This window comes from Haliaeetus albicilla, chromosome Z (genome assembly GCF_947461875.1).
Source record: "Haliaeetus albicilla chromosome Z, bHalAlb1.1, whole genome shotgun sequence".
Classification (NCBI taxonomy): Eukaryota; Metazoa; Chordata; class Aves; order Accipitriformes; family Accipitridae; genus Haliaeetus; species Haliaeetus albicilla.
This window is the reverse complement of record NC_091516.1, coordinates 60,297,184-60,320,170: the sequence shown is the minus strand read 5'-3', so window position 1 is coordinate 60,320,170 and position 22,987 is coordinate 60,297,184. Positions and strand designations below refer to the sequence as shown.

At 44.9% G+C, this 22,987-nt stretch overlaps 1 protein-coding gene across 1 annotated transcript in view; it reads left to right on the top strand.

Moving 5' to 3' along the window:
• MUSK (muscle associated receptor tyrosine kinase) overlaps window positions 1-22,528 on the top strand; it is a 58,443-nt gene extending 35,915 nt beyond the window's left edge. The window contains exons 10-17 of the mRNA XM_009923116.2: window positions 3,853-4,028; window positions 4,448-4,471; window positions 7,591-7,679; window positions 8,020-8,179; window positions 9,418-9,610; window positions 9,964-10,155; window positions 15,712-15,860; window positions 17,942-22,528. Of these exons, the coding sequence (XP_009921418.2) occupies window positions 3,853-4,028; window positions 4,448-4,471; window positions 7,591-7,679; window positions 8,020-8,179; window positions 9,418-9,610; window positions 9,964-10,155; window positions 15,712-15,860; window positions 17,942-18,618 (1,660 nt within the window). The 3' untranslated portion in view covers window positions 18,619-22,528. The remainder of the gene's footprint in view (window positions 1-3,852; window positions 4,029-4,447; window positions 4,472-7,590; window positions 7,680-8,019; window positions 8,180-9,417; window positions 9,611-9,963; window positions 10,156-15,711; window positions 15,861-17,941) is intronic.
• Window positions 22,529-22,987: the final 459 nt, after the last annotated feature.

Genomic DNA, 22,987 nt, shown 5'->3' with positions numbered 1-22,987 from the left:
CCTGAGCAGCCCTTCCCTCGTTGTTCCCTGTCCTCCCACCATGGCCACAGAGACGAGTTTCTTCCCCTCCTCTTTGCAGTGAGATTTTATGTCTTCCCCAACTTCTCAGACTAGAATAAAGCAGTTTTTTTTCCAAGCTAAGCCCATAGGTCCTGTTTTTCCAGCCTCTGAAGCTTCTGCTCCTCATCTTCCCTTAAGCAATAAACATATATAGCCTCCAGCCCAGGTTCTTTTAGTGTTAACTATAACAGAACAATCATTGTTTGGTGTGCCTTGCAGAGGACAGCCCCATGTAGGTATCTCAGGATGAAGCTTTCTTTTTTCTTAACACAACTGTTGGCCACATCTGATTAATATCAATTTTCAGCCCCTGGAGGACTGTTGTCTGGTCATTACCCATTTCACGTTTGGACAGCTGACACCCCTGCCTAAGTTCAGTACTTTGCTTTTGCCCTTCCTGAACTGCATCTTAAAACAGATTATTCAGATTTGTGTTTCTCAGGAGAGCAGCCCCAACTCTATTGTCTCAACTAAAATACAAGTCTTCTATGCAGACTTGGCAAGCACACCACCAGCTGGACTTGGGCCAGGTGTAGTCTACTGGCAATTATTTTTCCAGTTATGTAGGGGCTTTTTAGGACAATAAGCAGCATGTTGTCTTTGTAATCTGGACCTTTCTGATTGCTCCTCCTTTAATATCTCTAAAACGAAGGCACAGAGGAAAATCCCAGCACGAAGCTTGACAATATATTCTGTCCTTTATTTGGTGCCTATGCTGTTTGGTGTTCCTCCACCAGCACAGTAGTGCTATATATCCTACAAAAGGAGTGTATGTGCAAGTATCCACAGATAATCATGCAGCCAAGTACTGAAACTTGCTTTTTGCTGGCAGACTCCTCCCTGCCCCCTTGTTGTTCTGCTCTTTGTCATTGTGCCCTTTACTACATGATCTCTCTGCCTTTTTTCAAGATGTGTGACAGTATTTGTATCTAAGCCACACATGCACAGCACATTTGTCAGCTAAGGATTTTGCACAGTGCTGCACAAGACATTTCAGTGAGATTGGGTCTTGCTTCATTTACCCTGCTCATGAGTGGCCCTGCAGGACCAGGACTTGTGGTGATTAGACTGAAGACCTGCACTTGAAGTCAGGGTGATATAAATCAGCATATATCTGCACTTGATCTCGAGCTAACAGGTACAGCATTTGCAAATATATCTAAATCTTAATGGACTTACCTGGCATCATTTTCCTTCAAATCCATGAGTCAATGTTATGTTTTTTTCCCCCTTTAATGATTTTCCCCAGTGATTTTAATGCAGATTTAAATGCAGCTTTCTTCATAACAAGCCCTGGAACGGCATCCTTCCCGTTTCCTGTTCCCAGAGCAATTCAGCTGGACAACAGTTCTTCCAAAGCCCTAACCCAATACTCCTTTTGATAACTCAGATATCTAATATGTATTTTGAACAGCTGAGACCTCTGGGGGCTCTTGAACACATTTCACATGGTCTCGGTTACTTTCCAATTATCTTACCTGCTTTTTACTGACAACTTTATACCTCTGCAGAAACTGGCTAGACTGCGCCAGTTTTCAGCTGAAATACTTCATGAATAAGAATTTAACTATCTCACAGGCCAGAGATTTCTTCCAGTTTTTGAGGGACATGCTTCGCTTGACATATTTCCATGTGTTTTTGTCTTGTTATTTATTCTCTGCACCACTTTTTCTCTCCCCATGTCATTTTTTATGTTCATTTTGGTTTGGAAGCTAGTTAGCAAGAATAACAACTGACAAACAGCCTAAGTAAAGCTTTCATAAAAATAATCAGGGGGTAGAACAAGAAGTGAAACAGAAGAAAATGTGGGCAATATTTCACTTCATATAAATTAGGATGCAATTTGAATAAAAAATTAGAGTTTTCCTGTTTTTAAGGGAGAGTGATGTCTCATCTCATAGTTCTTGATTATATATACCTTTTACCATCTGCTGCTTCTGTAAGAGCAAAAGAAAACCCCTCAATTTCTGTTTCAACCACTGCTGATATGAAGTGACCAAGCTGCAAGCAACAGTGTCGTGTTGGGAAACATCTCACTTTTGTCCGGGTCTGTGTTCCCCACCTCATCTTAAACAGTCCTTTTTGGTCCCTGAAACGCTACTGACCCACTTGTCCTCTCCTGCTGCTACTGTTCTTTGTCCATCTGTCATTTACATGACATAAAATTTCTAATAATAATCTCTAGTAATCTTTGCATATGATCTCATCAAGCTCTCGCTGCTGAGGATTAAGTGTTATAACAATGGTATGAACCCAGCTTGAGGAGACTGACCATCCCTCCCTCTGGCTGCCTCACCGTGCTCCTGGGGTGGGTTTGTGGGTGAAGATAACGTGCCTTTAATGCTGGAATGGACAGGATTGCAGAGGAATGGTCTTTCGCATTTTGCAGTTGCACACTGAATAAGGGGCTTGTTTAACGATGGTCAGGCTTCAGGAGTGAAGGCAGCTAATGCAATCCAGATCTCCAAGCGCTTCAAATGCAAGATTTTCTCATTTGTCTTGCTAAACATTTCTTTACTTCAGAAGGTCATTCCTGTTCCACATGTTGTTTAACATAAAAAAGATAAATTACCCCATCTGGCTGCATTCTGGCTTTCGGGGAAGTGAGGAAGGAATAAACCAGCACTGGCTGAAACCAAGCACGTGGCAGCTGGGCTTCGATGGCTTCAGCCTGCAGACTTGAAGGGCATCCATTGCTGTTGCAGAAAAGCTGCTGCCTTCGTAGAATTCCCAATGGCCTCCATCCTTCAGGTGCTTTAGAGGGTTTGCAGTCTTGGTAGTAATCGCCGAAACTCATGGCCATCTGCTTTTGCCAGAACAGTTGTATAAGTAAAGAGACTATATCAGCCCACCAGGTGATGAATTTGGCAAAAACTTTCACCATTTGCAGTGATGCAGTACCTTTCTGCATCACGGTGTGATGGTTGGGAAGGATGTGAATCCGTAAAGGACTTCAGCTGAGCTCAGAAAAAGTAATCACTGCACATGACCTTAAAGCTGATTTTGCAACTCAGGGTCTCAGGAATGAGTACACAAATAAGCAAATCATGCATACATTGTCTTTTTTTTTTTTTTTTGATAGAGCAGGTATTTCTGCCTTGGCCTTCTTCACAAACAGTTTCTGATCTAAGCAACATTTAAACATCCAAAGCACTTCTTGTCAGTCAATGTTTCACAGTGTTATGGAGGTAATACACTGGGTAGGAGACAGGTGTCTTGTTTTACCAGGCACAGTAAAGGTTTTGCTGCAGACAGCTGAGAGATTAAAAAGGGACTGAAAGTTGTCTGTGGAGGAGAGAAGAAAATTGAATGGGTGATTCTGTGAGATTAAAAATACAGGCAAATATTTAGTTTAAGAAGATTTAAGAATTGTAGCTCACCCCTGTCTTTAATAGATGACGCTTTAATGTACAATTTACAGAAGATAGGTAAGATTTTTAGAATGTGCTGAAAAATGCTAACTCCCAGACATGATGTTTATTAGTAGAAGATGACAATGAATCTGTAGGAAAAGATGGGAATGAACTCTTCACAGACTGTGATGTGTGTTGTGTTTTGAGCATAACCCTTCTAGTTAAAAAAGCAGCTTTGTGGGTTTCCTAAAGGAAGCTGTTACATTTTATACAGAGTTTCCTTTATGGTTTATGAGCCAGACAGACTGGCTTAAAGAAGCACAGCACAGTTAATGGATTTCTGTCAGCCTGCACAACCCCTGCTCACCACTGCTAAGTGCAGCCATTGTTATCAAGACATTGACTGCTGTATTTCACTGTTTTTTGCAAAATAATGTAGAGAGAATTGCCTTGCTGTAAAGGATCTCTACTGCTTTAAGGAATGGCTCTCAATGGAGGAAAACTCTCAGAAGGGGATTTACAAGCCAGGGCTGATGCTGCTCACACTTCCTGAATGCAACAGGCTGCCCAGCCTGCACCAGGACCCCAGCACCTGCACCCGCATCCCTTTTTTTGGTAAGGTGGCACAGGCTGCCCGTTGTCCGGAAAGCTGTGGTCTTGATGAGGGAGGGGGAAGGATGTGATCCATAATTTACAACTAAAGTAAAGGCTGATGGTGGGTACCGTCCTGTCAGTGCCTGTGCACAGAACTGTGACAGTCACATCATCTGTTTGCCTGTCTCATCTGACTGGGGTGGGGGAAAAATCCTTCAAGTGAATAAAGCCTGTCTCTTTATTGGGAGGGTCATAACAATCTCATTGCCAAAATCAGTCTTAATGTTGGCAAAATTGCCATTCAGTTGCCATTGCAAAGAAACAAGCTGCTTAAGCACTGCTGGGAGGGAACTTTTTCCCATTGCATGCTCCTAAGCAAGCACCCAGTTATATCACATTCTGGACAACCCCTCCTTACATCTTGTCTTGTCTTTTTACAGATTTTAAGAAGGAGAATATAACCAGTAAGTAGGCTGCTCCAGGCTCTATGTTTCTAGAGGTGGGCATGATATTCTTTGTTGAAGATGCAGCTTGCACAGCATTTTTGTGTTTTGCTCTGGTCCTGGCTGGCTGGATTCAGGTTATTACCAGGGAATGCCTGAACTTCCACATTCAAGGCATAGGGAAACACATTTCCAGCTCTTCAGAGCTTGGGGAGAACGTGGGCTGGAGCTGTTGAAGCCGATTAGAGAGACATGGTGCTTTTAGTTGGTACCCTTCCCTCCAACTGTTTCCCCTTCTTTCTACCCGTTGCTTCTAGTTTTGCTTTACCCATATTTGGTATTTCTGACACTGCTACTGAGGTCACCCCAGCCTTATATGCTGTTACTGACATGGTTACCTACATCAGGCTGGCCTTGCAAGACCTTGCAAGACCCAAAAGGCCCCAGTACTCTTCCAATTATCTCTGAAGTCTGGCTGTTTCTTGCATGACCCCCACAACCAATGGCAAGACCCAGCCATCCCCTGTGGCACTGCTGTGACTTCTGCTGGCCTCCTGCCCTGCTGCTGGTCACGGCTGAAACATGCACATCCAGCTCTTCCAGCTGACATGCAACTGGAGTTTAAAGCTCAGCCACTGAACTTGTCCTGTTGGAAGAAGGAAGGACCTCCCTCCTGCCATGCTTCTGAGCAGGCGAGGTCTGTAGATTTGGCAGTGGCAGGCAATTTCTGCTTGGAAAGAGAAAGTGAAAAAAAGTGAAATTGAGAATTTTGGGGAATTTTCTTTCATGGGAAGGCCTTGGCTCCACCTGGCCACCCAAGCCCCAGGCACCTGGTGGTGCACACCTGGGAGACAAGGGCTTTGGCAACCTGTGGACACTCCAGCGTCACTGCCCAATGCTTACAGCCTGCAGCTGCAGCCATCCCCTCCCTGGAGAAAGGACCACAAGGGAGGGATGCCAGCAAATGAGTGGTGCATTCATGGGATGCTTTCAGCCTCCCCTTGGATGTTTGCAAGTTCAGGACATGGCCTCTGTCTCTTGTGTAAATGTGTGACCTTTTTGTTCAGCTTTCGCAGTATTTTCCCAGGGTGGCATTGCATAGATGTGCACTATTCAGTCATGAATCAGGGAGACATAACGGTAACATTTTAGTGATACTGCCCCCTCTTTTTTTTACTTTAGAGCCACTGTTATGTGTACAAAGGTTTGGGGAGCATGAACCAAGCCATCTTCTATTTTGCCCATCAAAGTTATTCATTAAAGCCCTGTTGGACCATCTTTATTATTCCTTCTGTCCTCATTGTAGCAAGACCATGTATGAGAGTGTCTGCATTTTCCAGGCCACCAAGGACTTAGGGGTGCTTTCTTAGTGTTGCTGTTGCCCCTAAAGCTCTCCATATTGCTCCTCTAAGGTGTCACATTGACGTTTATTTCAGATCTGTGCAAAAGTTTTTTTCATGTTGGTTACTAGCTCAGTCATGAGGCAGGTTTCAGGCATTGCTTTCCCTGCCTCTCAAAGCAAGACATTTAAAATGCTGGGCCTAGACACACAACTTTGTTCTAGGGCAGCTTAACAAGATTTTACACCTCTGCAGAGCTACAGGTGCTGGTTATGTGGGGGCTGCTAGCTTGTTGCAGATGTAAGGCATAACATGGTAGCTTACATATAAGTCGAAGAAGTCCAAGTTAGATCTTTACTTTGCATTTGTTATGGGTTAAGTTTGCTCATGAAGTCCATGGCCATTCCTATACTGAGGTATTCGCATGTCTTGGGCTACAGGAACTTGATCCTGTGTTCGAGCTCACTCACATGGACCAATATTGTTATGGTGGTGTTTCTACCTACCGATGTGTAGTGCCTCGTGAAAGTTCAGAAAGCTAAGGGTCTATAGAAGACCCATAACTGCAAACCTGAGCACAGTGGGTAATGCAAGAAGAAAAGAGCAGATAGTCATCATGATGCATTTACTGTGTTCCTCCAACAGGAGAAACAGGACAAAACACATAGCCTTTGTTTCAAACTTGGATCAAAACTTATACAAAGCTTTCATGAAGCTGCAAAAGATTTGCTTAAAAAAAAAATCTTTATTTTAAAACAGGTCAGGTTTCCTCCTGTTTTTCTTTTTGCTGAGCTGCAAGAACACAACAGAAAATAAAATTATGACAACAGTGTTTGCTGGCTTGTTAATTTATCTAACAAGGTTAATAATGCAGTGGACCCTAATGCATGCCATCAACCAGAATTCTAGCCCCTGGTCAGCAGAGTTTACATAAGATTAGCTAGCATGTGTTAAAGTCTATAAGATGGCATTCCCTCTGTTGTCTTCCTGCTTCCTAGATTATGCCAGCATGCATTAAAGTCTCCTGTGAGGACAGGTGGTGTCTACATTTATGTTTTGGGAACATGTTCCCGCAGTAAAATTCTCTCAAGGCTTTCTGCTTAATTTTTCTGCAGCTGGAGTAAGCCTTGTGTATGGAAACTGAACTACACATTCGTCATTATAAAGAGCATTATTTTATACTGATACTATTCCTTCAGATCTGTGTTGTTTCCATGCATGCTGGAAACCATAGGCTGATTCCAAACATTCAGTCTAAGAGGACAAGCACTGCACAGAGGCAGGGAGGAGAGATACCACTGTATCACTGGGACTTTATGAAGCCCAGCTCTCTGCTACCTACCCTAGGAATGTGGGTGTCTTCCTGTTAGCTCCCCTGTAAGACTGCAGGCTGGAAATCATGCAATCAGTGCTGCAATTTGCTTTCTGCCTTGGTTTGGCATGGGTGGCTTCACTGTGGTCCCGCTCTGCACTTTCTGCATGGAAGTGCTGTGAACTAGGTAGATGTGGCGCAACCATTGCAGGTGCACGGCCTGTTTTCTCAATCTGGAAGAGCTCCAGTTCCCTCTTGGAGTTGTACCAGATTTGATCTTATGTATTGAGCTCAAAATCCATTTAAGTGTGAACAACAGGCTAAGCAGTTCCCTGCCTGCAGTTGTCTGGTCCTTTTACGCGCTTCAGAGCTGTTGCTAATTGCCACATGCTCTCATGCAATGATGTGAAATTTACTTTTGCAAGTCCTTGCTGCAGGACATGGCCTGAGATGCCTTGACCCTGTGTTTTGGTTTTTTTTTTCCTCAGGGACTTGCTACAGTGGCAATGGCCAGTTTTACCAGGGCTGGGCCAACATCACGGCCTCTGGCATTCCCTGCCAGAAGTGGAGTGACCAGGTGCGCATCAGTGTGAGACCCCCCAAATGGAGAGCCATGCTCGAGGTCTGCTTTTCCAAAGTTTCCCAGAGCCAGGCAGCCCAGTCACAGTGGAAGGGCTGAGCGGGGGACAGGTTGCCTTCATTCTTGAGTTCACTGGTGTTTCAAACCCTCTTCCATACTTCAATCTGCAAGTTCCCCTTCCCATGGCAAGATGGGCTCTCTGTCATTCTGGCAGGCTACTGAAAGGCTGTTTTACCTCTGCCTTTCTTTGATCCTTTGTTTTGTTCTGTTTTGTTTTGCTAATACCAGCAGGAAAAATTATACTGAAACACTAATCCAATTTGTTTCCTCCCCCAAGGCTCCCCATTTGCACAGGAGGAATCCTCAAGTTTTTCCTGAGTTGTCTGATGCTGAGAATTACTGCCGCAATCCAGGAGGTGAGAATGAACGTCCCTGGTGCTACACAAAAGACCCATCTGTGACCTGGGAATACTGCAGCGTGTCTCCCTGTGGAGATGGTAGGCAACTGCAATTTATGATTTCTGCCACTGCATTTGCAAGATGTTTGCATACCGAATGCTCACAGCCACACTGATCTGTTCTGTCTTCTGGATTCAGCCAGTCCTAGTCCTTCTCATAGATTCACTCAGCATATTTAACCGGAAGGTGTAATGTGCACCTTAAAGATGGGAAAATGAAGATACGCAAATTGAGCACCTTGCCCTGGATTATATTAAGGCCAAAGGATGAAATTGAATTTCCTGTGGTATCAAAAATGGATTTGCCACACTGTATTTTGAGGAGAGAGTAGAGTTTTGGGCTATTTTCCAAAGTTGCTTTGGTTCTGGCAACTTTTTTCAATGATAAAAACCAATTCTAACTAAAAAGAAATCTGAAGAAGACAGAAACATCTTCGCTCTGTGATGCTGAAACTAAGTCTTCCCCTTATTTCTTGTTCAAAGACTAGAACAATTTTTGAAACATATTTCATCCAAGGTGCAGAGTTTCTGGATCTCAGTGTTTTGAAATAAGACAATTCTGCTTGCACACAGAACAGGGGTGCTGTGGACTTAAGAGAACGCAAGTCAGTATCAGTTTAGCTGACCTTAAAAAGAATGGTTTAAATTTCTTTCTGTTCTCAATCACTGCATGTACAGATTAGCATTTTCTAGAATGTCTCAGAAAGTACTCAGTAGTTGACTACCTGAATAGTATTTTTCTAATGATACAGCCAAATGTATTTTACACTAGTTTAACATATTTGCCCCATAAAGATGCTGAGATGCAAATTGTTGGAGGCAAGGGGATATTTCAGGAAAGTATCACTGTGTACTTACTTGGTCATACACTCCTCCCTGCAGATTCCTTTTAGGACACACGATACATTGTGGTCCACATTGTAGACCATTGATCTTTCCCACTGCAGACATTACTATATTTGAATACTGTTGAGACCATCAGATGTGATCTCCCATCTGTAACTCTTGCAAACATTCCTTACCAAAATTGTGTTCCTAGCTCAATGGAAACTGTGTCTTGGTCTTTACCAGATCCTGGGTTTTCACAGTTGGCAAGCAGAAATGTGTTTTGCTTTCTGCAAACTAGGCTTCCCTAGTACGGTCCTCTCATGTGGTCATACAGTTGTATCTGTAATGTCAGTAATTCTCAGGACATGAGGCTGACTCCGTAAATACCTCTTAGAGAAAGCCCTATAAATGAGCACAGGCATAACCTTCTGATTTTGTTTGCATTACAGCATCGCTACCACTAGGAACAAGAAAACCAAATGGAGAGACTCCACATCTCCCCCCTCCTCCTCCTCCCTTTTCCCCTACATACTCCATGACTGTTATCATCTCAATCATCTCCAGCTTTGCCCTGGTTGTGTTCCTCAGCATTGTCACCCTGGTTTGCTGCCGTCGGCGAAAGCAGTGGAAAAACAAAAAAAGGTAGAGCTCGGGGCTTAATTCAAGGCAGCAAATGCTGCTTTGAAAAAGGGCTTGCCTGTTTCTAAGAGCACAGTACTGCAAACACCTGGGGGGGGGGGGGGGGGCGGGGAGCAGCCCTCCCTTTGCCTGCGGCAGCCCAGTGCAAGCTCTGGTGAGTTCCTGTGCCAGAGCAGAAGGTGGTCTGGTGACTGTTTTGGGGACATGACATGATGCCTTGCTGCAAGGGTCTTCCGACAGCCCTGCTGCACCTTCCTTTTCCATCGTGAAGAAACCAGCCCCAGAGGAGGTGCACATAGTTCTTTCCTGGTTGAGGGCTGTGTACACACTGACCGAAAACTGCTCTGTCATTGCAGAGAGTCAGAGACACCGACGCTCACCACTCTGCCCTCTGAGCTCCTCTTGGACCGGCTGCACCCCAACCCGATGTACCAGCGGATGCCCCTTCTCCTCAATCCAAAATTGCTCAGCTTGGAGTATCCCAGGAACAATATTGAATACGTGAGAGATATTGGGGAAGGAGCATTTGGGAGAGTCTTCCAAGCAAGGTAAGCGGCCTGTATGTGCGTCCTCTTTATCTGGAGGTGCCTGGGAAAAACTGGCAGTCGGCCAACCGCTTATCTGGGCTCTGGAAATCATTCATTCTTTCACTCAAACCAAGATCAAATGCATGTGCACCAAATGGTACACTCAGGCTTGAAGAACTGTTTCTGCTGTCCACTGCTTTCTGTTGGTATTTGTTAAACTTTTGTCACAGATGACTCTCCTGTTCTTCTCTCTAGTAGATATAATGTCTTACTCACATACCAAAGTCTGGTGTAAAAGCTTAGCTATATTTGTCATTACTGTTTTTGCCAAGAGTATTGCCTGTGACATGTGACCTATTGTGAAATTCTTGCATTTTCCAGTATTTGCGAATTGTCAGTGTGTGGTGTCCTCCATTATAACGCCAACACTGGCCAGTAATTACCACAGAAGGCAATGTGTCATGCTACAGTTAGGTCCTGACCCAGTTTCCATTTGATTCAGTGGCCAAACCAAACCAAAGCAAAAATCCCCTAAAAACCCAACCCACTTAGGCCAATAATTTTTTTTCTCTGTGTGTCCCCTTTAGTTACTCATTTTTTATTCTTGGAATTTGCAGCCATTGTTGCCTGTTTTAAATTTAAGGTATTAGATGAGATCCCATTTCTGTGAAATCTCATGGGAGGTGAGATCATGCACTTCTTCAGATACAAAAAATGTTTCATTGAAAAACCCAGAGATGAACCCAGTCCTGCCTAGACTGAGGTGCATGGAAGGTGTCTTGTTAGCCTTGACAGAGTCCGTAATTTCTGCAGGACAGTCCTTGGCCAGTACTGGTCTCCTCGGAAAATCCCATCCCCAAATTCCTGAAAGAGAGTGTCCAGTTCCATGTTTACTCAGGATGGTTTTCTTTGTCCTTCACAAGTTAACAAGTCTGGGATGTGACTGATTTTGTAGCTGTATTTGGAGAAGTGTATGATGACCTCAAAAAAACCAGGGGAGTATCAGAGTCCCACCACAGGCCAAGGCCTGCCTGGTGGGACTGCTCCCATTGTCTTCGAAGACAAAGGACTCTCCTTGCAAAAAGCAGTCATAATTGCAGATACTTTTAATGTTTATAGTTATGCTGTTGATGTATATGCTAGGAAATGAGTTACACGCAGGTTAAATGCGTTAGAGCAGGCAAACAGTTTCAATAGCTGTGATGGATTTTTTTTCTAATGAGGGGATGCATTTTTTCTAATGGAAGAAATGCAGGCATACTTCTCTTTAATACAGAGAGAGCTAAAAATAACAAAGTTCGAAGGGCGTGCAGTGGGAAAATCACAGATGCTTAGCCTGTGTGATTGATTGTTAGTCTGGATGGCAAAGCCAAACGGATCTGAGCTTGAAATGAGAACAAAGCTGCAGGAGCTGCACCACAGCTGTGCTCGGGGCGCCGCACGCCAGCCAGCGCAGGGGCACAGGGCAGTCCTTATCCCAACCTCAGCACAGTGCTCAGGATGCCCTGCGGAGCATCGCCATCCCGCTTGTGTGGTGGGGGTCTTCACCACGGTGCGGGTGTGCAAGCAGGGCAAGCGGTCTTCCTGCCAAGTGCCGCTTTGGCCCTGCACTGGGAGCTTCAATATAACTGCTGCACAGACCTTTCTGAGCTGGAAATGACTCTCACCCACATCAAGCAGGACCTCTCAAAGGGCATTCAAATGTCACTAACTCACTGGGTTAAGCAAGTGCTAAACTGGTGTAGAGACCTTTTATGTGGATTTCATCCACCCCAGTGCTGCAATTTCTTTTAATAAAATGTTTTTGTTATTGTCAGTGGAAACTGGGAGAAAAAGAGAAGGGGAAGAAAAAAAGCAACACATCTTCATAGCCAGCATTTGCAAAATGGAGAGTACCATACCCTCAGATATGCCTGCTCTCTGTGGCTCAGGGAGGAGCCACAGAAACATTTCTTCTGAGGGGCTTCCTTATTTTTATTAATATCTCTATCAAAAGTCCTTTCAAGGCCTTGTATTTCCAGGGAACATTTAAGCCACTGGCAATTTCTGTGCACCTCTGGCAGATCAGCACAGACTCTGATCCAGTAGTGCCAGCTGTGCATCCCTCCCTGTTACTGAAGCTATCACAACTCAAATTGTTGCCTTCCCATCTCAGATGGATAAAATGTACTTGTCTAAATGTGTTAAATGGACATCTCGAGCTAAGTTTAGTAACCCTCTTACTTCTTCTGGTCTCATATTTCTCCCTCTCCTGTAAACACAACTCTGTGCACGGTGCCAGCGATGCCTTTGCCAGTTGGCTTGCTGTGAGTCCTGATTCAGTGTTTACTCACTCTTGGGTCAAGCAACATGTTAGGACAGGAAGCGTCTGGCTATCGTTTACTAGCTTCTCCTGAAAGGCTGCTGTCTTCACGGGGTGCAGCTTCACACTGGAAAGGATGAGGAAGTAACCACTTACCCTAACAGTTGTCCTTAAAACAAGATTCAGGACCTGGCTCACGTCTGTCCCTACTGTGTTTGATGGCTGACTCAGGGTCCTCTGCCCCTGGGAGGACCACGCTGGCCCCACATGCTACCAGAGCACCAGCCCCATGTGGTTCAATGCAGACCAGTATGCAAGTCTTCTCCCAGAGCTGGAGCTGCATGGTCCAGGCTAAGCCTGAAGCCCAGGATTGCCTAAAAGCCTGGACGTGGGGTCTTTGCTAGCAGTCCAGTAGACCCCCACTGCAAAGGCACAGCTTGTTGTGTCTGCAAGAGACAAGGCTGTCCCTAAGGTCAGAGTTTCTCTGACAGAAGTCTCCTCACATTCTTTGCAAGTGCAAAGGGTGTTTCTTTGACCTGCTGTCTCAAATACAGCTGAAGAACAGTGTGGATGTTCATTAAAAAAAACCCACAACAAAACGAGCCTCTGCCAATTCAGAGCACTCTTCTGCCCAAATACAAATTTCTCTGAAGGGTAGGGTAAAGGTAGGTCTCCACCAGCCTCAGTAGATGTTAATTTCATCATGTAATGATCTAACAGAAGCTACCCAGCTGTGATGCTGAGGAAGATGGGAGACAGGACACAATCCCAAATACAGGTTCAAGCTGCTCCTCAGTTTTTTCACAGTTACTGCTCTGGAAAGAACACGTGACTGGAAACTTAAAGTCAGGCACTCTGTAGATAGGTTCAGAGTGAAATCCCTAACTGCACTGCTGGTTAGTTCTTTGAATGACAAGTACTTAAAAGCCAAATGCTGTCAGTGTTGCACAAATCCATTGATGGTGAAGAAGGCGAGGACAGCTGGTGTCCATCCTGTGTGCAAACAGTGGGCATCTCTCCTAAGCATTTAGACAATCACAAGAGAGGAAGCCCAAGGTAATTTCTGTTGATGCTTCCCAGTTCTAGCAGAAATGTACCTATTTTCTAGAAAACATGTCATGTTCTGGCCTGCTGCCTGAATTCTCCTGTTAATTTCAGAAGCAGCAGCTACCCATTGCTCCCCTGCAGATGTGCCCCTATCCCTTTGTGCAAAGACTGTCTTTTGGGCACCAAAGGGGTCAACTTCAACAGCTGTCTGCCAAGACTGCAAACAGAGTCTGTCTCTTGTCTGTCTGTCTTGTCTGCCTGTGATCTTGTCTGTCTCTTGTCTCACATGAGTGTGATTTTCCCAGGTCCGCTAAGAACTGGGCTTAAGTAGCACAAGAGCTACCAAGGGTGAAATTACTTGCTGTTGACTGAAGGCCTGTTAAAAGGCTTTGTGCAGTTTAATCTCACTTAAGTTACATTTAGGTTAGTTTACATTACAGGATTTCAGTGAAGAGTAGATGGATGGGTGTACTTCAGGCGTTAGACTGGGGTGAGTTTCTGTCTCCAAAGCATGCCCCTGCTTTGGCACTGCACTAGGTCTGCACTAGTTCTGCTAGCCAGTGATGAGTGGTAATCTACAATGAGGCTGTTTGGAAGAGATAAAGGCCGTCCTCTTTTTACTTTTAAATGCTCTACTGGTTTCTTCAGGCTGTTGCTGCTGACTTTCTTGAGCGCTGAGATTAGACAGCAGCTAGTAGGTGCTGGTACTTCCCCACTCCTACTAGACTGGAAACTTGCTGCCAGCATGGAAGAAAAAGGAAGGCATTTTGCTGTAATGGAGGCAGTAGCAGACAAGTGTGGAGTCTGCTGTGGCATGCTGGACCTCCTTGCCTGAGCGTCTCAGCTGTGATCTGGCCACCTGTGAGATTCCTTTCTTGATGGGCACCCTGCCATCTTCTGACATTTGACATTTACAGCATCCAAGTGCAACTGTTGCAACTGTCGTATGTCTGGAGTACATGACAAGGAAACTGGAAGTTTGCTTTGGAAATCAGAACCTCCTCTTGGGGCTACTGAAGCAGTAAAATAACCTGGCATTTGAGCAATGGGAGGGGAGTTGGACTGGCATAGTAGCACGACACGTAAATGGGCACCGCTTTCCATGGCCTCTGGCTGGCTACCTGTAAGGAGTGTGTTTTAACTGCAGGACCAATGGGAAGAATTCATGTGGTCAACAAAATGCACGTCTGAGGTTTGATGCATGTTTGAAGAGCGGAAAGTTACTCTTCTTTGGCAACAGCTGCCCCTAAATCTTTGGCAAGTCCATCTAATTAAACTTGTTGAGGGCGCAGTGACCTGTGGATAAGAAAACAAAATGAGTCTGTGATTGCTCTAAGTCAGGATGCTCTGTTTCCTATATATTTGTGTCTCTAAGCTCTAGCTGAAGATTCACCAGTGTCTTAACGTGGGTGTATTCACGCATTACGTTGTTCTTCAGACAGGGCACCTGTATGCTTTGTCCCTTGTGTCCTGTCACCTATTTCCCCAAAACCTGCATGAGCTTTACTGTTTCCTAGACCTCAGCTCCACCACGTTAAATTCAGCTGAAATTAGCTAATGCGTTTATAACTTGTTGAATTACAGGCACACACACATGCCACACACACACGCACAGAGAACAGTGGCACACACAGAACAGTGGCAAAAGGCTATTTTCCTTACGAAACCAGGGGAACATACTTACTGTAATTGTTACTTTCACAGTAATAGTAGCCAGATGTACCAGTGCCACCATTATGCCAGGTATGGGACAAGATTCAGTGAAAAGAGGCTCTTTCAGCATTTTCATATAAAATTGGTTTATTTTTAACTCTGGTAAGCTCAATTATTATACCCCAAAAGCAAATTGCTTGGACTGAAGAGTCCATCCTGCCCTCCATGAAGTTTCTGATGTGACCTTCAATCCAGGGAGGCTTACCAGCCTGTTATTTATTTATCTCTTTACCAGTCATAGTAAAGAGTCTGTAAGCAGAAAGAGCAGTGATCAAAAAAAGCTATACTGGATTTAGTCCCCTCTGAACTAAATTAAATGTCTCTGTACTATGCAATGCAGATATGCTTGAGGTGAAGATGGTCTTTCATGTTCCTTCAGTCGGTGCTGGGGCCTTCCACCTTTTTTTTTTCCTTTTCTTTTTTTCTATCAGCCTATCCTTTTGCACCAGAAACAGACCCTACATTTGGTGTGCATGCATCCATCACTGATGTTTTCCTTTCTCCCCTCCCTGCAGGGCCCCAGGGCTGCTGCCATATGAGCCTTTCACAATGGTGGCAGTGAAAATGCTGAAGGAGGAAGCGTCCGCAGACATGCAGGCTGACTTTCAGAGGGAGGCAGCCCTCATGGCAGAGTTTGACAACCCGAATATTGTCAAGCTTTTAGGTATCTGAATGAGGTGCCCGTGTCCAGGGTACCACCTACTGCAAATCTGCTGGGGGGTTGTTGGGCATGCAGGGGTAAACACACATGCGTGACTGGTGCTTAATGCAAATGGCAATATTGGTCTCTTTTGCAAAAGAAAATGCCTCTTGCAAAAGAGGTGAGCTTTTCTATGTGCCACTGCATGCTCTGCTAAATTGTCCACCAGAACAAGTCTCCAAACGTAGGTCTGATGCTGTTAACTTAACAGGATGGTGCATCGTAATAAACCCTCCTTGTCCTGCATTGAGTATACTGTTGACCATCTTGCTGCCTAGCTCTGCTTCCAGTTTAATAACATTGGCACAGACGTCACACAGGGAAAGCACAAGCTTCCTTGAGCTGCGATATATTTTGCTGGTACTTAAAAAAAACTAGGCACAAGTCTTGTTAGTTTTATGGTCCCACTTACTATTGTGATGTCTGAACAGTCACCAGCATTAAAAAACCAAAATGAAACGAATAAACAAAAAATGCCAACTGCAAAAATGGTCTCCCCCTTCCCTTTTACCTTCCCCTTCCCTTCCCCCCCTTCATTTGTTTAGAAATTCTCAATGCTGCAGCTTGGCTAATAGGACATTATTCTGAGAAGAAAGCTGCCGACCAAATTTTATTTCAGTAAATTTTCAGTTTTTGACTGAACTAGATGTTGCTAGCCACCTTCACCTGGCAATCCTGCTCTAAGTTGTTGTACACAGATCTGATCCCTGTGAACAGGCAGCTGAGAACTTCATTTATTTCAATAGGATGCTCCACAAAATTTGGAAATAGATAAACCGCAGTTTTGGGAAAGCTGAGTTGATGCAAGTAATTTGTCTAAAGAAAAGAAAAGCAGGAAATGGCCCAAACTCAAATAAACATTGTGTTTATTGTCAACACATTTTAGGTCAGGAAAGGGCAAAGGTACAGGAACAAACTAGTTTGACATTGTGGGGGCGTGGAGAAAACAGCCATGTTGTTAAGGCAGCTTAGACGATAAAGCTCTCACATACATTCCTCATGCTTGTCAGATCCTGATTTTATCACACTGGGAACAGCTATCTGCTTTTCCTCAAATATTCAAGTGTTAGGTCATCAACAAGAACTTCAGATTTCACAATAAATTGGATCACCAATTGCTAAATGATGGCCCTAAGAAAGCAAAACACATACATTTTAAAGGCTGGCTTTTGCCGGTTGGCAATTTAGTAATAGGCACACAAATATTTTTGCCAGATCACTGTATGCTCAGTAATGTGGGATTGGGGTCCTGTACTAATGCTGGCCCCAAGTAAAGGTTGTGTAGGTCTAAGCATGTGCCCTTCAGTGGGACTGGGTTCTGCATCTATCAGATGTGGCAACTCTCTCCTTTCTGATGTCTGTTTTTTCTTTGTCTTATTCTCTCATTTTTGAGCATCTGTGATGATAAAAGTAATTTCTGCAACCAACATTTTCTGCATGAGCTGTTAAAAAAAAAAAGAAGAATCCAGAAGTTGTAATGGGAGTGTCTTTGCATCTCCAGGATTCCACTGAACCCTTGAACAAGCCCTTTGTGATTACTCCTGAAGTCTTCCGGCATATGTGTAGCCCCTACACCTATATCAGTATAAGTACAATAATTACAACAAGCAAAAGAATTAAAAAATACCATGATCAAAACTATAAAGGTTACTTCCTGAAAGTATGTCCTTCCAGTTGCAGCTGGGAAGAGGCAATACTTCTGTTAATGCCAACTTAAGCAGGATTGGGCTCTTAATTAAACGTAGCTCCAAAAGTGTGTCTTTTTCCTGGGATGTCCAGAGAAATCAGGCAACTACATGACTTGTTAACATCTCCCACAGAGTTCAGCAATAGATCCCTGGTGAAGGAGCTTCAAAGACACAAAGGGATGCTTGAAAACTTGATGGTATTTGCATGCTTCATGTTTCTCTCTGTCCCTTCATGCATTGTTGAAAGTTTCCCCTTTGTGTAAGTATTTTCTGAGACTTTTGGTTTTGCACAACAGAACCCTCTGTGCTACCCAAATGACTTGCATGGTCATTTCTTGCATCACCTATCTTCTTCAGGTGTGTGTGCTGTTGGGAAACCGATGTGCCTGCTGTTCGAGTACATGGCCTACGGGGATCTCAACGAGTACCTGCGTGACCGCTCGCCCCGCAACCTCTGCAGCCTGGTGCACAGTAGCCTGGACACACGGATCCGCCTCCCCAACCCCATGGCGCTGAGCTGCACCAGCCAGCTCTACATTGCCAAGCAGGTGGCTGCCGGCATGGCGTACCTCTCCGAGCGCAAGTTTGTCCACCGGGATTTGGCTACCAGGAACTGCCTGGTGGGGGAGAACATGGTGGTCAAAATTGCCGATTTTGGTCTCTCGCGGAACATGTATTCAGCTGACTATTACAAAGCGAATGAGAACGACGCCATCCCCATCCGCTGGATGCCCCCTGAGTCCATTTTCTACAACCGCTACACCACAGAGTCTGACGTGTGGGCCTATGGCGTGGTGCTGTGGGAGATCTTCTCCTACGGCATGCAGCCCTACTACGGGATGGCTCACGAAGAGGTCATCTACTATGTGAGGGATGGGAACGTCCTCTCCTGCCCGGACAATTGTCCCCTGGAGCTCTACAACCTGATGCGCCTGTGCTGGAGCAAGCTGCCTGCTGACCGGCCAGGCTTCGCCAGCATCCACCGCATCTTGGAACGCATGTACGAGAGGGCTGTGGCCACCCCGTCGGTCTGAGGGATGGGGCCGGTGGTCCCCGGCGTCCACCTGTCCAGACTGACTCGGACAGGCCCATGGGCTCCTGAACGGCAGCTCCATGAGAAGCCCCGCTTTAGGGGGAGGAGAAACAGCTTGTTCCTCTGCCAGGTGAGAAGTGTGGGCTGCACCCCCCTACCGTGGGCTCTACCTCCCTGAGTGGGACTATACCTCCCAAACGACAGGGCTGACCCCTGGCCACCAAGCCTGGACTCCTCGGGTTGGCGAGGGTGCTGGCTGTGCTAACTCAGTACCTATATTAGGCATTTCCAGGAGCACAGAGTTCCCCAGGGAAAGCAAACCAACGTTTTGCTGGCAGCACTTCCCTTCCTAACAGGTCCCTCCATGTCCTTCTGCATTTACGCTCCTGGCTTTTACCTTTTTCTTCCCTTCCTCATATGTTTTCAAGTATTATTTAAAAAAAAAAAAAGATTGCAGAATTTAATCTTTTGGGGGATACTCTTTACTATTTTCTTTTCACATACTCACTTCCTTTTGTAGAAAAAGGATGTTTCTGAAGCCATAGGCCACTTTCTTTTTCCTTTTAACTTCTACACTCTCTTTGACGCTCATGAACATAAGATTGACAGAGCCAAAACAGGAGCCCGCAGGACCACTGGCAGCCGCCTGCATCTCACGTTACAGGGACGGGCAAACTCCTGTCAAGCATGGAGCCTTACATTTTCAAAAGTGGGAAATCTACAGTGAGGTTCATTTGATGTCTGTTAAGATCTCACCCAAAAGCTTGCCTCAAGCATTGCAGCCCATCTTTCCTGCCTTTTCCTGCAACAAAACTGTTTGGTGCTAAGGGAGAAATTCAGTCCAAAGGCCTTGTCCTGCACCTGGTAGGTCTCCAAGGTGTGTTTAATTGCCTCTGCCTGCGGTATGGTCCTCCCTGCACCAAAAGCAGGGAGAAATGCAGCCCCTCCTTGCAGAAATGTGGCAGGTTGTGTCACTTATTTATCTCCTTTTCCCTTCCAATCTTTGCCTTCTGTTTCTGGTTTTCCCTTCCTGACAGCAGCTCCTAACTGCTGTAAGCCCCACTGCAACGTTTGCTAGCCACCTTTCCTTGTGCTGCAGTTTACAGGCACAGAAGGAAAGTGGATGCCTGCCGTGAGTGGCCTTCAGAGACAACCTACCAGTTAGGAGAAGTTGGAAAAAGGGGGAGTTCACACTCTGCACAAGACATGTTGCAGACTGTCCATCTGCAGAGCAAAGATAAGACTGCCTTGGTTACACATGGTCCACAGTCCACCTCCAAACACCCAATGTTGATTCCCTGCTAAAAGTTCTCCAAATTGTAATGGAAACTTCAGTGCCAGAGAAATTTTGTTCCTCTGAGGACAGGTTTAACCTTCTATTTCTTTGGGCAATGAGAAACAATTGTCCCAGAGCCTCACTGCTGATATGAAATATAGCCAGAGGCAGGGATGTCCATTATCCCTGCAAAGCAGGAGTGCCAGTGAGTGAGCGGTTGGTGTGGCTTCCATAACTGGGACATACTGGTTAAGTCATCCAAGAAACAGCAGTGGAGAGCAGCCATCTGTGGGGCTACCAGGAGTAGCCTTGGTTTCTGAAAGGCAAGCTTGAAAAGCCCTGCCAACCATTACGAAGAACAAAACTGGAAAGTACGTAACTTCCTCTGCTGTTTTCCTGTAATGTGAGCTAATCTTTGCTACATCAGAACCTTATTTTTTTTTTAAATAACCATAGTTCATTCTGGTTCTGGCCACAAGAGCATAGTTTAGTGTTTTCAGACCACTGGTGTCAACTTCGCTTGAAGGAAAGCACTTGCAACTGCCCAAGACAGTGGGAAGAAAGAGGAAGCTCTGCTTGGGCTGCAAAACTTTAAAATGCTTGGATATCTGCACAGTGAGCACAAAATGACCAGTGCTGTCTTACTCATTTAGCAGTCCTGCCATCATGCTACTATGATGCAACAGTTTACTGAGGTTTGGATTCTAAAAAAAACCCTCGAGAACCCCAAAGCCCTCAATTTAAATAAAATAATTACTGGAGATCCTTACATAGCTCCTGTTACCACATTATGACCACCTCACAGTCCTCAGCATTAATTTCTGTTAGGTTTTGTCAGCTACCTGGCTGTCGTCCCTTCTCTGCAGTGGAAGGGGTGAGGAGGCAAGTCTGGAGGGATGGGAGGTGAGCTGCATCCCCAGCTGAGCAGAGGTGCCTGCAGCCTCTGCTGAGCTGAGCCCCAGTGCACAGCCCAGCAGCTGCTCCATCTCTGTAATGGAGGGTGCAAACTGAAGAACCTTGCAGTGCTTGCAGCAGCAGGGGTTTTGTCACTCCCTCTGAAGAGGGCAGGGTCAGACCTTGTATGTGGGTAGCGGTGTGGGTCCAGGCACCCAGCACCTCCTCCTAATCTGGGAAGTGTCTTACACCAAGCAGAGGGTGCAAGAGCAGGTTGTAAAACCTGCACCATATGCTAATGTGAACAAACACCCATTTACAGTCCAAAGGACAGTCTGCCTTTCTGCCTTCCAGGATCCCAGAGCTGGCTTCAGTCACTCACTCTCCATTTCCACCAGCTAGATTGCTTTGAAACTGTGATCATGGTTTTCTTCTTGTTTTCATGTAGGTGAAGTTAGATGCCTGTAATGTCATGTGCTATGAAGTTTCCCTCACTTTCTTTATGAAAGAAGGACTCCCACAAACTCAGAAGAGTAGCCCTTTTCATTGCACTTTCCTAGCCCAATTCCTTCTCTCAGTGACCGCCATGTTCAGGTCAACATGGGTCTGCAGTTATAAAACAGTGGAAAATTTGGTTTTCCTTGTCCAGCATTCCAGCCCTTGCTCTATAAGCATACACTGAAATGTGCAGGTGGGGATGGAAAATGCTTCCTGCATTGTAAGAGGAAAGAGATCATTTCAAGAGTGACTCACAGGGAAGCTCTCTGCAGCATGCTCACCAAGGATGATAATCACTTCTGCATCGCCATCCAGCAGGAGGGCTTAGCACCTAAATGGTGATGTCCTTTGAGGATTAAAAGGCAGACAGACCTTCTGCTGCCTTGGTGTGTAGATGGATTTTACCCTGAGAGTTTCCTCCTGTTGTACACTTTTAAGCTTGCTAAAAGCTGGAAGTTGAATTGCTTTCACAATTTACCTTCTTTCACAGCTTTCCTTTCTCCTCCTTTTGTTTGAGACTTCTGCTTTCTTCAATGTATGTTATACAGTGTGCTACTCCAGAGACTTCTAAACTTTCTGTATAACTATCACGTAACTCAAATTATTTTGAATGGGAGTAAACAAAGGGATTGTGAGAGAGTAGAAGAGAAAGAAAAATTTGTTACTCAAAAAATTGTTTGCAAACAAAAATATTTTTCAGTCTCTAGTTTGGATTTGGTTCCCATTGCCACTGATGGCAGAGGGAGCCTTGCAGTCAGTGGCACAGGATGAGAATCCTAAGAGGATTTGCAGCACATTTGATGTACCCATTCCCTCTGCAAGTGCCCTGCCTAGACCATTTGCAGCATGTATACAGCTTTATCCCGGATGACACATTGTGAAATCTGATCAACGAAACAGCACAGAAATCCTCTCATGTTCCTGTGACTCTATTTAACAGTTGTATTTAAATTATTAAAATGCATGTTAAAAGCATAAATTCTGTAATTGATTGGACACAGCCTGCAACATGATGAAATTTGGTTCAGAGGAATTGCCTCTCAAACACACTGTGGACTAAATTTAACTGTCTGGTCTCATTTCTCCAAGGGTATATAGTAATTATTAACCTGTGATTGTTTGTTATACATTTCATGAATGATGGCTTTGAAAGACATCCCAAGCAGAGATGTTCATTTCTCATTATCCCAACCCGTGTAACTCATGTGTGCAATATTTTATAAAATAAAGAGATATCAGAAAAGGATAATACTAATTCTGATCTCTCTGTTCTTTTCCTCCTCCAGCACTGGATTTGTTTCTGAAAATGGATGCATTTCATTTTATTCAAGCAGCTTTATTACAGTTTTAATATCACAGTGGTTATACTGTAGGCAATTGCAGTTATAAGCCTATAATGTGTGCTCAAAGGCATGTTGTTTTGATGGGTTAAATTGGGTGCTATAGGAACACATTAAGACACTATAGACTGAATAAGACTTCAGATGAAGAAGCTGGTCAGGTTGCTCTGGCGTCCAGGTCAGAATGGGAGAGCGGTGGGGACTCAGCATGACAGGTCCATGTCCTGACACTAAAGATATAAGGAGGAGACAAAGGAGGATGTTTTTTACAGCAGCATGGGTTGGAGTCCCTTGACCACTTTCCCAAGGTGAAAGACGTCTCATGTAGATGGGAATGACATCTGCTTTCCTCTCAATTTCTG